The 19,026-nt window shown below is 39.2% G+C and overlaps 1 protein-coding gene across 1 annotated transcript in view; it reads right to left on the reverse strand.

The window, feature by feature from the left end:
* The window catches only part of HELZ2 (helicase with zinc finger 2), a 1,911,095-nt gene that overhangs the window by 1,230,312 nt on the left and 661,757 nt on the right, over positions 1–19,026 (reverse strand). Inside the window, exon 6 of the mRNA XM_044089861.1 lies at positions 9,428–10,220. Within this exon, the coding sequence (XP_043945796.1) occupies positions 9,428–10,220 (793 nt within the window). The remainder of the gene's footprint in view (positions 1–9,427; positions 10,221–19,026) is intronic.

The following is a 19,026-nucleotide window of genomic DNA, read 5'->3' on the forward strand; positions in this document are numbered from 1 at the left end:
TAACCCGACCCTAACCCTAAGGTCCGTCACTATCGCACACTCACCTCACCCGCGCCCTAACCCTAACTCAACTAACCCACTCCCTAACCCTAACCTACACACAATCGCACACTTACCTGACCCGCGCCCTAACACTAACATCCACACAACCGCACACTTACCTGATCCGCTCCCTCACCTTAACTCACCTAACCCACCCCTAACCCTAACTTACACACAATCGCACACTTACCTGAACCTGACCCGTAATGCTCCAACATACTGAACGCTGAAAACAGCGATGCCACAGCAACGGCCCACCAAATTCTTTCACTGGGAATGAATTCGATGTCCTGCACCTTCGCTGTTTTCAGCGTTTGACATTACGGGTTTGATATTATATCATTCGATCTTTGTAAGATCTGATGTTATAATACAGACCCCCTTGTCTTACACCTTCATTCAAAACTCATAACAGAAGATGGTCTACTGAAATGGTTTACTAACTACTTATAAAACTGAGCAAAGTTCAACTAGGGTCAACCCTTTACAAACTGGGTCATTTCACAGCTGTTGGACATCAAGGATCAAACTTAGGGACCATAATACTGTTTCTCTGATATTAGTAGATGAAGACATCTCCAGTTCCCTTATGAAGGTATATCTGGGTTTGGGAACCCCATGATTGAGTTCTTTATAACCCCCCAAAAAGAAGAAATAAAAGACTAAATGTATTTCATCTCCTGCTATACTTGCACCCATAGATCCTCAACAGGAATAGCTAGACTTTTCATGGGTGTTTTTTAAGCCCTCATGGCTTTGCAGCCCCCAGAATCTTTGCTTCTACACCCTCTAACCCTCTGAAGGGAAACAGGGATAATTCCTACCATCTACCACTCTGGAAAGAAAGAGGGATAGTTTCCGTGAGGAAAATTCTTCCTTAAACTCAGATTCTGATCCTTTGGATTACTCCTCTCAGTTGTACTCTTTCAGGTTATGAGTTTGAACCTGATGACACCATATCCTCAGACTCCAACCAAGAAAAACTCTCTTCTGGGACATCATCCAAAAGATGTTACAACACTTCAATTCAGATAGCTAACAACTCTGAATCTCAAATCTGATTCAACAGTTTATGGAACATGGAATTTCCCCAGCCTTCTGCTGTCCTTCCTGTATTAGATGTTTTGGAAGACACATTTTTCTAAGCTTCTGTAGCTGCAGAATCTCAACCATCTGCACCAAAAATGCGTGAAAGGTGTTATAAAGTCATCTGACAGTCAGAAAAATCTTTGCAAGAACCTTGCATTTCAACCCACAGCTATTTTTACAGACTCCAACAGGCCATCCAAACTGTTTTCTTCTACAAAAACTTTACTTAACGACAGACAGTAGGCCAATGGTCAGGTATGTAAAGAATTTTATATTTCTGCTACATTAGCTTTCTGAGCTGTTAATTATCAAACCAATATAATTAGATGTCTGTTATCCATTTTTGACAACATCTAAACTTATCCCAATTGTGTCTGCACTTTGAAATAGGATTCCTTCTGCTTCTTAGGTTGCACATCACTTCATTAAGTATGCATATAATGTTGCAGATGCTTTTTCCAGGTCTGCTCCCACTGGGTTTGACTTTAGAAGGTTTTTCTAGCTCAAACTACATTCCCTTCCAGAAGATGTCAAAGCCAAACTTTCAGATGCTCCTTTGGATAAAGATGTCCTTGTTAGTCCTCTTTCTGCTGAGATGTTGAAAGAACTGGAGGAAAAGGGGTAAACTGATGCAGAGATTAAAACAACCTTTTCTTTCCCATGTCCCAAAATTCCAAAGAAATTATTCCTACAAACCAGGCCATTTCTATCACAAAACGAAAGGAAAAAAAAATCCAAAACAAGTGGTAAGACAAGCCTGTCTATCCAGTGGTCATATATTAAAGACTGGAAAAACATGACAAAATTATCAAAGCCTAGATCAAATGTATTCCGTGATGGTTCCTTGCCCAACAACCTCTGCAAAGGAAGTGTCTTTAATATGGAAGAACCAAATTAAGAGATGAGTGTAGATGCTTCCCTGCTGGGCTGGTGAGCACATTGATGGTAATAAATGCTCAAAGGAGGGACACCAGTGGAAACCATTTTCACAGTGACATACTGCAACTCAAGCAAGTTTGTTATGGGTTATTTTCTGTGGGTTGTTACTTGCACACGGGCTCACAAAGAATCTTGTCATCCTACAAAATAGCATTTTTGTAAACCAAAAAACAAGGCAATGCTTTCAGTGCATTATGGAACTTCAAAGCAGCATGTAGACTTTTAGGCATAAATGGGAGACCAGGTTGTGCTGCTTATAAACAGCATTCTAGCGATGAGGCAAACATTCCAAAGATGTTCTCTGCTGGAACAAAGATGATGTTTTCTGCTGTCATTATCTCCTTCTCAAATCCCAGAACATGACCTTCCATGCAATGTCAATATCTTGTATCTAGGAATTCTCCCATGACTTCCTGCCTTTTTGTTTTATTCAGAAAAGCACAGAAACATACTCATTTCTCTACTATGGCATAGAAACCTGCCTCACTTTCTAAAACTGTTCAGTAAATGTCTTTCTTTCTCCAAATTCCACAACGTTGGATCTGTCTGCAACAGCAGCAAGGCCACCAGCAACATCCAGATCTAAAGTCCCTCTGCCCCACGCTTTACTGATTTAGTAGCTATTTTAATTATCAAACAATTGCTCTTATTTCACATGCTAGGAAGGAAAAACTCAAGATTCTCTGAGATAGACTCCAGCAATATATGGACACAGAACTACCAGGTATAAAAGCTGCTGTTAGAAAGAGCAGAGGCGTCAGTGATCAAATTGTCAACATCTGCTGAATAATGCAGAAAGCAAGAGAGTTCCAGGAAATATATACTTCTGCTCTATTAAACACTCTATAGCCATTGACATTGTGGATCATAAAAAAAAAACTGTGCCAGGTTCTTAGAGAAAGGGGGTTATCAGGTCACCTTATTTGCCTCCTATGAAAACAAATAGGAGATATCTGAGGGACTCAAAACTGGGAAAGAAGCACAACAAGGCTGTATATACTTACAGTACTTATTTCCTTTACAAGCTGAGTATATCATGCAGAATGCGGGGTTAGACCATTCCAATACTGGAATCAAAACTGCTGGGAGAAACAACAATCTTTCATATGAAGATAATACCACTCTGACGGCTGAAATTGAAGAAGAGTTGAAGAGCCTACTGCTGAAAGTAAAAGTAGAAAGTGTAAAAGCTGGTGTGTTGCACATCATCAAATAAATAAATAAATAATGTCACATAGTCCTAGTAACCATTTTGAAACAGCTGAAAGAAGTGGAGGCAGTGACATATTTTATTTCCTTGGGTTGAAAGATTTTTGCAAGTGGAGACTACAGGCATGAAATTAAAATATATTTGCTTTTTAAAAGGAAAGCTGTGACAAACCTAGTTATGATTTTAAGGAGTAAAGACATCATACCGTCAACAGAGGTCCATATAGTCAGAGCTACAGTTTTCCCATTTATAAGATATGGCTATGAGTGGTGGACCATAAGTAAGGCTGTGTCGTAGAAAATCAATGCTTTTGAACTGTGGTGTTGGAAAAAAATCCTTTAGAATTCTATGGACTACAAGAAGATCAAATCAGTCAATACTTAAGGAAATAAATCCATACTGTTTACTGGAAAGCCATATAATAAAACTAAAATGCAAATAATAATCAAAAGATATAATTCATTAGAGAAGACACCGATGCTGGGAAAGATCAAAGTCAAAAGACAGCTTTGGCAGCGGCGAAGATGCACAAAGTTACTGAAGTAATGAATATGAAATTGCAAGAACTTAAAGAAGCAGTTCTTGACAGACACACTTGGCATACTAAAGTCCTAGAGGTTACCAAGATTCAGACATGACTGAACAGCTAGACAACAACACAAGATCTCTTTTACAAAAAAATATCCAGATCTTGAGGTAAGTAAAATCTCCAATATAATTAACAGAAACATTTTTAGTGTGGCTAGAATTTAGGGATCAGGGTCCCATGGCAGACCTACAAAAGCCTAATCGTAGATTACTTGCATGATTTACACAATGCTAGTTTGATGGTCATTTTAGATTTCATATAGGAATCCAACCATATTACTCACCTTCTTCAACAATATAAGATGCACTGGACATATACCGCTAGCCTGAAATTTTCACTTAAAGATCTCATTTCTAAAATACCATAGTTTCATCCCAGGAAATTTTTTTTTTCACATGAACAACCTTCGACAACCTTCACTGCTATTTTTAAAGAATGGCTTACAGGAAATTATTATCCTTGCAAGTTAACTTCATTAACACAACTGATAAAATGCTAGCTATGATGGCTACCCAGATATATTTCAATTGATCGACCAACAACCTTGTTGAAACTCACATGGTTGAGACCACATGATCCACAATGCAGCTCATCAATCAACATAAACAACACAAAAACAGTGTTTGTGTAGTAGGGCAAGCCCCCCTGCACCCTCATACACCCTGAAAATTATATATACCAACCCCAACATTGCACTACAATGGGGTAAAGGGTATATTCTACTGTACTGTGATCTCATAGGTTCATAGGAGGTCACTAGGCTAGTGGCCCTACAGCCTTTACCAGCCTAGCCATGTTAATCCTAAGAATCCCCATTTGTTTGTTTTGGGTAGTTTGCAGAACAAATTTATGAGCAGAGTGGGTCTGTGATCACCATCAGCTACCTCTGTCCATGAGGAACATGGGGGCCATTTCAGGGGTGAATTTGTGGTCTCCCATCCATTTATCTAGGTTGCGTTTGAATAGGGTCAGTGAGGAGCTCTGATTTATGTGAATAGGAAGTCTATTTCAGTGATGCAGCCGTCTTTGGGAGACATATCTGTCTCTCCAGCATGTTCTGTTAATATCGCAAGTTAGGTTGACATCCCTAGAGTGAGTGACCCTTGTGCCATTTGACTTGAGGTGCAGCATTTTCATTAGGGCAGGGTTTCAGAATGCCATATAAGCCAACAACTCAGCAGCCTACAAGATACAGAGTAAAATGGCAGGACTTTCAGCCTGTCTATGTAGCTCATGGTTTGGAGTCACTGTATTTTCTTAGTGGGAAACTTCCGATGTCTCTCCATCTGCTGCAGGTGTCTGGTGGGGTACATGCAAAAGGGTGCATCTATTAGTGGTCTGATGAGGGTATGAGTAAAGCAGAGTTATAACATCCCTTTACCTGGATGCTATGCCCTTGCTTATGAGGGACACTATGCAGAAGGCTTTCCTTACCACTGTGGAAACTTGGTGGTCAAAGTTCAGATTGTTATCAACCTGTGTCTTCCCAAGTCTCACACCACTGGGTTGGAACTCAAGGGGGTTCTGTCAACATTGCAATTTGTAGGGAATTCCATTTTGTTGAGGGGAATAATAATGCATTTTTTTTTGCATTTAGTTTTAGACCATGACTTTAGTACCAATCATTTGTTTCTGTTACCCTTCCTATAATATGGGGGATTCAGTGATTCTTCCCAGTTTGCAGTTATCAGTAAACTTGGTGAGCCAAAGGCCATCTACTTTGGCCTGGACTTCTGAGAAATAGATGCCAAAGAGTAAGGGGGCCCAGCATGACCTCTGTGATACTCCACTGGTGACAGGTCTACTGGTGGAGGTGAAGTCACCAATTTTGACAGAGTGTTTTGTTGGTGAGCCAATTGGCTACCCATCTAGTAACATAAGGTTAATTCCTGTCTGGGAGAGTTTCTCAACAATGCCAGAGTGGGGAATTGTGTCAAAGCCTTGGCAAAGTTGAGATAGACTTTGTGCACTGCCTTACCTTCATCCATGGCTTTGTTGACATTCTCAAAGAAGTCTACCAGGTTTAATAAGCATGATCTACCCTTAACGAAGCCAAACTGGGTTGGGTCCAGTGTTTGGAAACCACCAATATCCTTGTTGATGAGGTCCATAATAACTCTTTACATGGCCTTGCAGAAGAGGCTGGTTAAACTTATGGGTTTGTAGTTCCCAGGGTCTCAGTGAAAATGGTCAACAAACTGCATTGGTGATCATGTGTCCTTAACCATGTGTGTTTCGACAATGTCATTTATCGACCAAGTGACCTGGTTACCCAGCCTTAAATGATTTTCATAATGACTGAGTCCTTCTTAGAAGTTGCCTGATATTAATTACGTGTGTTGCATCTTCTTATAACCTGAACTAGTCAATCCACTCATTCATTGTTTACCAGTCAGGGTCATAAGAGACATGCATTTTTACATATATTTGAAAGGCCCACATAACTACAGCTTTACCAGCAAAGGACTACATTTCTGAGGAAGGATCCTTAGCTTCTTGTGCCATTCCCAAGAACAAAGAAGACAAATAAGTTAAAAAGCAACACCTCTCCAAGTGTTTGCCTATCTGTATTTTCTTTGCCCTGAACAAACCATTCTACAGTCTGGCTACTTCACATTCTACAATTTTGCTAACTCATCTTCCCTTTTCTTTGCAATGTCTCTCTTGATGATATTTTGTGCAGTACCATCTGATCCTCTATGCAAACTACTATAGAGGAACTAGATCTCATGCCATGGAATCAAGCTTTTTCAGCAAAGCAATATACAAGAGCATCTTGGTTTCAAGTGAATTTCATAAATCCACATTAACTAAGTATCATTTAGCCATGGCCTACTTTTTGAAACGACACTCAATAAATCTCAAAATAAAAAATAAAAATGTTCACTGAATGACACTTAGCAATTATACAGTTGCAAAAAAGGCACTTGATAAACCTCAAAGGAAAACTAAACATTTTTCTGTGAGAATTTTGCCTACTGCACCCTCCAGCTTAATTACTCTGATCTGAACTGATCAGTATCTTGGAGAATAGAAAATGTTTCCTAATATGGTGAATTTTAGTTTGAGCTGCTCAACAAAATTCATTAAGGTCTTCTTTGACCGTCTGACACTGTCAATAACAGCTACTTTTCCTCATATTCACTTGCACATGAATTATCATACAGGGGACATGAGCAGTATTGTTTTTTTGTTGTTTTTTTTTTTTTACTGCTCTGCTCACTGTTCATGCTCTATGAACTTTCTGCAAAAAATCTCCAAGTAAAGCAGTTTTCACCATAATGGCAAAGCTTCAAGATCAGCTCTTATAGTAGGTAATGTTTTTGTCCCAAAGTGCCTGAACCTTTGTTTTTGCACATTTTATCACATAATACAAGTTTACCTTTATCAGATTCCTATAAGCATTCCAGTTTACAGCAATAATTAATTTATTTGAGATGATATAAGCAATATTCTGTCTGCTATTCCCTTTATAAAAGAAATACAAGAACTGAATCACGATGAAATCGTATGGCAATGAGAATAATCCAAGCCAAAAAATGCCTTTGAACTGAACTGAATCCTTTATTAAATCAGCAGTAATGCTCACAAAATATAAACCTACAGCAAGAATTCATTTTAAAGACCTACCTTTAAGCTTGAGCTGGTGATTTAGAGGAATAAATCTCTGACTGCTATCCAGGCAACCCAAATCTGCCGAATGGCTTAGGCACTTGACAAAACACACTGGAAGGATATGCACTTCCTGTTAGAGGTGGTGGTTTCTACTCGGCTTGCACCACTGTTCTAATGACTTGATCTCAGCTAGAGTGCAGAGACTGGTCATGAAGTACAAAACCAGTGCAGGGAAGTCACAGGTGTGACCACCATTGATGGTGATGGTAATCTTTATCAGCACATGTTGGGCATCACATATGTGTCCACAGTGGAGCACAGACAACAACTGCACAAGTGGTCCCATCACTGACAAGAGTGGAGTTAGGCCATATGAATGAAAATGTGCTCACTGCTGGAATGCCAGCAAGTGCACAAATGACCCTCATGACTGCTTGGACCCCCCCCCCCCCCCAGACAGTGTAAAGACTGAACGAGGCCAGACTTGATAGTTGATAGGCATGGAGCAAAAAATACAAAAAAGCAAAGTTCTACCATTATGGTTAGTACTCGCATAGATTTGCATTACCAGTATTCTAATGAGCAAGCTGTGAGCACACTATGGCTATCTGGGCTTGGACATGCTGGAATTCTCAGAAAATAATGTAGTGATGGAATAATTGTTAGGAAACCTTTCAATTGTCGAGATTGTCACAGAATGTACAGATTTTTGACAATTATTTTTGGTCCATTCCTCATAAAATTTTCAGTTTTCTGGAAAATCATTGAGGACTTAAGTCAGTAATACAGTTAGACCACTGAGATTTACCCTTCATGCCCATCAGAAAATTCATTCTAATGCATAAACTGTTATTCTAGCATATTTTTAAGAGCAATAGTAAAAATCTGCCCCTCATTTTGGGCCTTCGTTCCTTCATTATGTTTGGCTTTTTCAAGATTTCTTGCATTAAAAAGTTGAGAGGTACATATTGTGAGGACAAGACTGTAGACATCTCATAGATGTCAGGTCCAGGATATACTGTTATTCAGGCAATGGGACTGCATGGAATGGTCCATAGGGACAGATAGAGTGATATTCTGAGGACATAACTGTAAAATGTCAAGCCTGGCATGTTCGGTATTCTGAGGACAGGACTGTAGTCATGTAATGGTCTTCAAGGACAGATATAGAACATTCTGAGAACATACCTGTAAACATGCAAAGCTGGTCATGTTCTGTATTCAGATGCCAGGACTGTAGTCATGGAATGGTCTTTAGGGACAGATATAGTGATATTGTGAGAACATAACTGTAACCATGTAAAGCCTGGCATGTTCAGTATTCAGAGGACAGGGCTATAGCAATGCCAATACTATTCTGCACATAAAACTGTAATCTTATCAGTGTTGTCAAGGGATGTAAGACAACTGACTTCTGGAGACAAATCTACAGCAATGTCATAGCTGGGGATGGGGTAATACTTCTGTTCTCATGAAAAGAGGTAACCATGCCAGTGTCATGACTTGTAGATGCTGCCAATATCAGGACAATAGCATGAATATCAAGTAGGAAGACTGGTCTGTAGTTCCGATCTTGTTGTCTCTGCTGGGCGATAATGGTTTCATGCAGAAATGAATTTATCTATGCCATGTATGCCAGTTCTGTGTGAAATGAGATATAGGTATGTCATGGTTGTTAGAATTGGAAGACAGTTGTATTCTGAGGAATGTAGTGTTAGCTTTCTATGATTATGGCATGAGATAAATATATGCTAAGAGCAGGAAAGAATGATGCCCTGTTCTGAGAGATGAAAGCTAATCATGTTCTGAAGACAAGGCAATAATAACACTATAAATATCCAGGCTGAACATGTCATGAGTTGGAGGAGGGAGGTGACTGCTGTTCTGTAGTTGCCAAGTCAATACACAGACAAGGTAATAAATAGATATGAACCACTACTTACCTGCATTCCTTCAGACAACACACAAATACTTTTTAACTCTAAAGGCCCCCATTCTGGAGGCCACTTCCTGTATATCTCTCTGACTTTATCGACCACCTGGACCACTTCAGTCACATTAAACCACGATAAGGAGTTAGTATCAAAAGTGCAGCTGCCATAAACATGGCAGAACATCAGTGGATAATCATCTGGGTGAGGTAGGATGTTACCCCTTGCCTGAATTACATCCCCTTTCCCCACATAAAAGTGCTTGGAAACAAAATCAATAATGGCCTTGGTAGAACGGTAGTTTTCAGTAAAGACTATCCGACTCTTTAATGCAGTTTCATGATTCTCATTCTGGTAGTAGTGAAAGAGACGATTGAGCAATGTATAGTTTGCTGACTTTGAATCATCAATGCTGAACAGCTTTGGGGTCATCTGCATGTGGTCTCCTGCTAGTACTACTCGAGTTCTGTCCCCTGCTAGGGCCAGTGGTACTAAGGCCTCACACTCCAACATCTGAGATGCTTCATCAAGCAGAATGTGTGAAAAGTAGTTACAAGGAAGCTTAAGAATCTGCAGAAACCTGGCAGCCATGGTAGTTGTGACAATAATACGGTGAGAATGCACTGTTTCACGATTGGGGTACATAAATTTCTTCTTATCCTCTGAAAGAAGACAGTACATCAAAGTGATGTCATCAGTGCTGCTTGCAGACTTCAGATCAACTTTTATTCTGAGTGGTACTGCCTCTGGATGTCCTGATGTAACATGAGGGTGAAAATATTCTCGGATATACATATCTGCAGCGCTGCAGTATTAAAAAGGAAAAAAATATACCATTAGTTTCTCCTATGACATTCAGGCATCCCGAACCTTAATTTTTAGCATGTAAGAAATTCATGTATATGTCACATGAAACTGATGATGTCATACTAACCAAGAAATCTGACATATACAGATAACAACTCCTTACCTACCTCAACTCAGAAACAAAATTAGATGATAAAAATTAATGTGTTTAACCATAAGTTGTTGTCTGCACATACTCAAAGCCACACATTTGCACAAAGTAATCAGGTCTCATAAAATTGGTGTAGACAATAATGAACAAGTTGTGTAAAGAAAAGTGAGTGAATTACTCACCTAATATTTGTTAACCTGGGTACAGCACTGGCTCATGTGGACTTTATTTCAGCCTCAGTCTCAAAGCACTCCCTTGTTAAATAACATTCTCACTTTTGCACTGAAGGCAAATGTAGACCATACCTCTCAACTCTCTAGATTTTCAAAGAATGTCCACATTTTTGTCTCAGGTTTTTGGTTTGTTCTTAATAAAATTGGTGGTTTTCTGGCAAATCACTAAGGACTGAAGTCACTAAATAATGCCAGGCATAGCCAGCTTTGGGCACCAGCAAACCCTGCAGTTTCTGGAACCCCCTACTCCTGAAGGGGCCCCCAACCAAAGCCAGTTATCTTGTTTTGATATTTTGTTTTGGTTACACCAACAAAAGCTAGAACCTCTATCTTATGTACTTACTAAAGCAGCTGGGTATTGCTAACTCAAGATGAATAATCCTAAGGACGGGCACCGCTTTTTCTTTAAAATCCAATGATGTCGCTCTCCGTAGTGACAGTGTTCTGTTATCTATCACCTTAGTGACAGTGTTCTATCTTAGGGATAGTGTTCTGTTAAGTGCTAGGCTTCATAATTTCATTAAATGTTTTACTACTGCTATAGTGTCCTTGGTTTAGTTAAATCCTTCTAGTGGAAATTCTATGCATTAAAACTAACATAGTTGCTGTTAGGCACCTAGTGGGGGGGCATTGATCATCTTTGACTATGTGAGGATCTGTAAAAGCTGCCACTGGTAGGAGAAATGAGGAGGAAAAAAAGATAATTCTGTTGTGTGCTTTATCCTGCTAGGATAAAGATGCCCTTAACCCATGAATGAATACAAGTGACATAAGTGCTAGAGACTGGCAACCCAGAGTGACCAATCTTAGCACTTACCTGGGATTTTAAGAAGAGCAGAGGCTCCCTAAAGATGGGGAAAAAAGACGAAAAAACAGGAGAAGATCGAATATCAAAAATTGTTCTTCTCCTTAAGACTTCTTTTTGCACATGGGATGGGGCAAGACCACCCTGCACACCCCCTTAATTTATACACAACTCCAAGATCAGCATACCTCGGAGAAAAGGGAATATTCTGAGAAAGAGCAACTCAGACTTAGTATATGTAAGATGGTTCTTTTGACCAATCAGTCTCCATATATTTCAGGATTTGATCGAACGGGTCCTGATATTTCAAATGGCTACCAAGACAGCCAGATGCTCCTGAGCTTCAGGGATGGTTTTCTTTTTCAGGAAGTTTTATCAAAAGTAGCAGGACATTAGATACTATAACTCTCAACATTTTTTCTCAAGAATTCTGGGCAAAGCTAAAAATAATGGATGAATAAAGGCTCAGAATCAGGAACGCCTTTTAAATATTACTCTAATTCACTTAAAAAGTAAATAGAATAACATGTTTTCCATCAACACGTATTTCATTTGCTTAACAATAAGAATTATGCCACTCTCATGTTTGGTATTATTGACTGTCTGCATTTCTGAATGACGTATAAGCAAATCAAAAATTTTATGAGTGTCAGGGCAAAAACTTGAGGCAAAATCATGAACATTCTGTGAAATCAGGGACATTGAGAGGTATACATTTAAGTTTACTGAGTTGCATAAAAGCGACATACCCCTGCTTTTGTTTGATGACTGCTGAAGAGCAGTCAATGATCTGGTGTGGCAGTACCAGTGTCAAAAAATATATTGCTAGTTGCTGAAAACAGTGAAAACTAGTATTGATAAGTCTTATGCATGTGTGTGTGTATATATGTGTGTGTGTGTGTGTGTGTGTGTGTGTGTGTGTGTGTGTGTGTGTGTGTGTCTGTGTGTGTGTGTGTGTGCATGCGTGTGTGTGTGTATGTGCATGCATGCGTGTGTGTGTATGTGCGTGCATACGCGTGTGTATGTGTGTGCATGTGTGTGTGTGTGTATGTGCGTGCGTGCATGCGTGTGTGTGTATGTGCGTGCATGCGTGTGTGTGTGTGTGTGTGTGTGTGTGTGTGTGTGTGTGTGTGTGTGTGTGCGCATATGTGCACATGCGCGTAGAGGGGGGCAAGAGTTGAATTACATTGTAACAGTAGCAAGTTGTTTCTTTCACTTTCTATCACAAATATCAGCACTGCCGTTATGTTTGTGCATGTGGGGTGGTTGCAGTATATTTAAGAGTAACAAGGATATTAATGTCTTTCATTTACTGTTGTAAACATAGACCTTGCACATACTAGGTGGTTATCTTTGGTGGTTTGGCAGAAACAGGATATATGTGAAAGTAACTGCTCACTGGAAAAGTGGTACAGTAAGTAGTGTTGTCATTTCACCGTGCTTTGCTTTTGCTAAGTTCTTGGTTGCATCTTTTTCTGTGCAGAGTCTGCATGCCTTGCCTCTCCCAGTATGGGTTTACATTATATGCTCTGGTTTCCTGCAGCACCCCAAAGGCATGCTGTAGGTAAACAGGCATCATTCCTCCATTTTCTCTGAAGGTGAGTGTCCAGCATGTTTCTTTGTGCATCGTGTAATACACCTGGTGTGTGTGTGTGTGTGTGTGTGTGTGTGTGTGTGTGTGTGTGTGTGTGTATGAAATGTATCACTGATTTTTGCAAAAAAATTGAAAAATTGAAAAATGCAGTTAACAAGTAATTATCTTCCAAAAATAAGCCACAAAATACATCACAGAGCATTCAGACCCTTGGAACTTCTAAGGGTCTGGTGGTCCACTCACCTTAGACTGTATAAATGGATTTTTACATGGGCTTTGAGGTATCTTCTGCCCACAACTACACCAATTCTAAAACCAGCCCAGCTCAGAAGGTATACTGAAGGGTGCTGCAGCTTGTGTGGAAGGCTGAGGGTGATGTGGTCATTATTTTTTTGATTTTCCACACAGTCAAATCTTAGAAGTGTGCACAGGAGGACATTATAGTTTGTGTTGGGAATGGGACAGTGTGGTCACTCTTTATTTTACTTCTCTCACAATCCTAAGAAGTGTACAAAGAAGGTCACTATACACTGTGTAGTGAAAGTGTATTCTCTATGAGTAACAACTTGGAATACATTAATGTAACCATTATTTCTCACTTTGCTTACAATCATACATCAGGCATGCCTTTTGGGGATAAGGGTGATGAGTATGCTATGTATATGCATGACAACAGTCACTCAAAATACATGACTGTAGCCATTTGTGCCGTTGCGTTCATTCCAGTCTTAACATCAAAGAAATGCAGTAACAGTGAGTGACTTTGTTGGGGGGGGGGGGCAGGCAGTATTCTCACATAGGATTTTTACATCCTATTAAACAATTGTCTTATTAGTTTGTTGTTAACTTTTGTTAAGGCATTCACTGTATCAATGCTTCTGGGGGACTGGTGGACCCCAGACTCCTCCGAGTAATTCAGTTACTTCCCACACAGTTTTTACTGTGCTGTCTTGAGCATTTGCAGCGTTAAAAGGATGGAAAATGGGGAATGTCTTCTCTTTGTCAAAATTTTTCCTCAGGCCATCACTGGAAGAAAAGGTGGTTTAATATAAAAAAAGCCATGGCTTTTGAAAATAGCTGAAGAGTAAGACAAAATGTGAGGAAAAGGAAAAAAAAAATAATCTGTGTTCTGTAGGGAGCCCAAGGTTGGGGAGAAAGGAATGGATTCTCACTACACCTTTCTAAACATACTGGAAAATATTAAGATACAACCAAACACCCTAATACTGGGTGATTTCAACTACCCTGCCATTAACTGGGAAAACTACTCGGGTACCAACACCTTTTCCCAACGGTTCTTGGAATTCATAAATTCCATCGCCCTGGATCAACTAATCCATTGTCCCACTTGGGGCTCCAATATCCTAGACCTGGTCATTACCAACATGGGAGATAGATGCTCCACACCAGTGGTCAACCCCTCATTGGTAAGGTCTGACCATAAGCAAATCACCCTTAACATCCACATCCCACCCCCACCCCCAGTAAGGATACCTCCGTAAAAAACTTCTCCAAAGCCAACTTTATGCTACTCAAGTCAGAAGTGACAAACTTCATGACACCCATGCAGATGGGACCTGAAAGTTTGACTGCTGAATCCTACACTAAGGCACTGTACGAGCACATCCACTCATGCATGAATCGTGCCATCCCAAATAGAACCAAGACGTTCTCCTCCAAAAAAAGGAAGCCAATCTGGTGGTCCCCTGCCATAAACAAACTATACAACAGAAGGAAGAAACTGTTGCAGATAAGAGAAAACTCCCAGGATGCAAAAACTCCCTTACCAGCCTCAGTAAGAAGCTGAGATCCCTCATAAAATCCCCCAAAGCTAGTTACAAAAATAAAATTGCCAAAGATTCCAAAGACAACCACAAGGCATTCTATAGTTATGTCAAGAATCTAAACGGCAATGCTCAGATCTGCTCTGAGCTACAACAGAATGGCATTAAATATACTGATCCCAAGGATATTGCCAATATCCTGGCAGATCGATTTAGTGCCAACTTCACCCCCCTCTCACCCCCTAAAGGGCCCATCTCAATACCAAAAAATTTGCTAAATTCTGGTAATCACAGCCACACAGGTAGAAACCGCACTTTCCAAATCTAAGAATACAGCATCCATGGGACCAGATGACATCCTGGACTGTGTACTACATGAACTACAAAATGAACTGGCACCTCACCTAAGTGTCATGTTTAATCATAGCCTCACCTCAGGCTTCGTTCCCCTCACCTAAGTGTCATGTTTAATCATAGCCTCACCTCAGGCTTCATTCCCACTGAGTGGTGCACAGTTACAGTTAGCCCACTCCTCAAGGGGGGATCCACCTTGGATCCCAGGAACTACTGTCCCATCAATTTGATGAGCCTGATCTGCAAAGGCATGGAATGCATTACCATGGAACCTATAAACAAAGACATTGGCAACCTTCAAACGCTGGACCCCACCCAGTTTGGGTTCATGAGGGGCAGATCTTGTCCCCTGAACCTGATTGACTTCTTCAAATCAGTCTCCAGAGCTGTGGACGAGGGTAAGGTGGTCCACACAGCCTATCTGGACCTTGCCAAGGCCTTCAACACCATCCCCCACTCTGGAATCATAGATAAACTTACTAAGCTGGGCATAAATCCCTACGTCACTCAATGGGTTGCCAGCTGGCTTACTGACAGAACCCAGACTGTACAAGTAGCCAACTCCAAATCCAGCTCCAGACAAGTGACAAGTGGAGTACCTCAGGGTTCAGTCCTGGGACCGCTCTTGTTTGGCATCTACTTTTCTGAAGTACAGGCCAACACTAAGAGACTCAGGATAACAAAGTTCGCAGATGACTGCAAACTGGAAGCCATTATTGAATCCCCAAATTATGTGGATATTCTACAGAAGGGCCTTACAGAAACAGATGCTTGGTGCCAGAGCCATGGACTCAAGCTTAATGCCAAGAAATGTATAGTTATCCCCTTTGGGAAAAAACATGTTCCCATGAATTACCACATAGGTGGCAGTACACTAAACACCAAAAGTGTGATGAGACACTTAGAGACACAGGTGGACAGTTTTCTCACCTTCAATAACCACATCGCCACAACAGTCAGGAAATCCTTCTATGTGGCACACCTCATCATTAAGGGCTTTTCGTCCAGGAAAAAAGGAGGCCATTGTCCCACTGTACTCCTCCCTCATTAACCCATTATAGAGTACAACGGCCCGTTTGGTATGTACCTCACAAGACATCTGCAACAGCTGGAAGGGCTGCAGAAATACCTCACCTAAAGAATCACAGGCCTAAAACAGATGCCCTATGCTGACCATCTAAAAAAATTCCAGTTATACTCTGTGGCATATAGTCTACTCACAGGCGCTCTCTGCTTAACATACAAGGCGATGTCAAACCCTGAGCTGTTGGACATGCTCTACTTAAAGAAATTCCAATCTCTCAGAGCCACATGCTCCAGGGATCTAAACCTTGTCATCACAATGAACAAAACATGCTGGAGGGATAGGTTCCTGACCCAGAGACCCCATACTCTGGAATAGACTGCCCATACACGTCAAGCAGAGCACCTCCTTGGCCCTCTTCAAAAGGGACCTTGACGATTGGATAGGAGATAAGAAATTCACCCTGGAGATCATGTCAGTCGCCCTGCTAGACAGGGGTTCTGGGAAGTAAATATTGTGGGAAGAAATATCCAGGGAATTGTTATGGCTAGGCTTGTATAAGCCCTAGGGCTGATAGCCTAGTACCAACCTATGAACCTATGATGTTGGGGATTGTGGTGGTTACACAATAGGCAGCCAGGAGGCACCATGGAGCTCTTCACCTCTTTGTACATTGAGTTTTAATGCAACATCACTGCAACTAAATGCCAGCCACTATAAATGTCACACTGTGAAATGAGCCATCATGGTATGGTATGCAGTCATGTCATAATATAAGACCATTGTATTCATTCTATGTGTCCTAAACTTTGGCAGCATGAACTAAAATGTTGCTTTAGGTGGGTGGCAAGGGATGCAATGATACTTAGACTAGAACTGTCCAGAGGCGGCCTTGACTTGATACTTGCTGGGTGCCCCCCAAAATGCTAACACTGGCTCTGATGACAGGCATTTGAATTTCTTTATTTCAAAACAGGTTTATTGTTTTAACATATAAGAGAAATATCATAACAATTTTATACAAGTAATTAAAAATAGGTATTATTATAATATTCAACAAAACAACTAAAGTATTTACAAAGACATGCACTACAATCAGATCAATTAATTAAACTAAAATACCATGCTATTGAAATTAAAAATTTTTTAACAAATTTTGTAAATTATCCCATACAATAAAATAAGATGTTTTTCTATTTGTTCTAGTCCTAATTGTGTTTATTTCCATATGGCACACTATATTCATAACATTTTTAAATTCATTGAACGAAGGTGGTGTATCTGAAATCCAATTTCTAGTTATTATTTTCCTAGCCACTGCTAGAATAGACCATAACAAGGGAAGCTTAACCTTTTTAACACTTTGAGGTACAGGTGTGTTGAATAATATAAGAGATTTAGAAATAATGAAATTATCTGTGAAAAGAGCCTGCAAAAATTCATTAATTGACTTCCAGTATTCTTTCAATTTTATACAGTCATAAAACATATGAGCCCAGTCAGCATTAATTTCTACATTACATCTCTTACATAGATTATCTTTATTATTTATTTTATTCATCATCAAAGGTGTATAAAAAGATCTATGTAAAAATTTCCATGTATAAAGTCTCCAGACAATGGAAGATGTAGTTCTATAAGCAGATTCCAATATATATTGTTTATCTTGTTGATTTGGTGGGTCCCCATTAATAGAAGTGAAATAATTCCAGTATGAATCTACACTGTAAAAAGTTTCTTGTCTGATAACTTTATGTATGTATGAAAGTTTACCTTTATCAGAAACTTTATGTTGTAAATTTAATATCAAGTAATCAATCAGTGTTGGAATAGATTCTTTAACAGTTATAGACATTAAATCTATTTTATTAATGAGATGTTGTCTAAAGGTCTGAACCTCTAACCAGCAAGTTTCTCTTAGATCAAATTCTTGTTTTAAGAAATCTAGATTTTTAACTTTATTATCAGATATCAACTGATACCAGTACTTTAGATCATTATCTATAGCTAAATGAGTTCCTTCAGAAGTAGATGACAAAAGCATACGCGTGGGAATACATTATAGGAAATACAATAAAATTCCATTCCCTATACTTAGGGTGCATGAATATAAAGTTATGATAACTAATAATAATATTTAATGGGTAACAAACCATATGTTTAGGTGTAATAGGTGAAGTACAAAATTCCTTTAGTAACCATAACATGGAGTTATTTACAATCATATTTTTATGTGTTAAGGAGATTTTCATGAAGTGTATACTAATTAGCTCCCAATAATCTTTCCATTTTGTGACATATGACTGATCTATTAATAAAGTAATAACTTTTACAATAGAAGAGATAGTATATAAATTAAAGTCTGGAAAAGAAATACCCCTTGAGACCAGCTATTAGTATGTTTCTTTAATGCAATCCTAGGTCTATTAGGTGCCCATAAGAAATTTAACATTAGTGTGTTCAGTTTCTTGATAATTATTTTTGTAGGTGGAAGTATTATTGATTGTATTAAGTATAAAATCTTGGGGAATATTATCATTTTAATAATTGTAAATCTCTCCTCCATAGTAAAAAACATATTATTCCAGGTATTAAAAAGATTTTGTATATTAAGAAAACAGGTATTATAATTATTATATATAATAGATTTAATATCTTATACCTAAATAAGTTATCTGACCTGAATTGGGTACATATTTAGTAAAATCACTAATGAGAATATTTTTTCGTGTATATATAGGTAGTATTTTAGTTTTTTCTTCATTGAATATTAAACCAGAAATACTTTTAAAATTTATCATGTTATCAAATAGAGACTGTATAGAAGAATTAGATCCTGCTGATGTAATTAGAACATCA

Source organism: Protopterus annectens, chromosome 12.part0 (assembly GCF_019279795.1).
Source record: "Protopterus annectens isolate FY-2018-M chromosome 12.part0, PAN1.0, whole genome shotgun sequence".
In the NCBI taxonomy this organism is placed as follows: Eukaryota; Metazoa; Chordata; order Ceratodontiformes; family Protopteridae; genus Protopterus; species Protopterus annectens.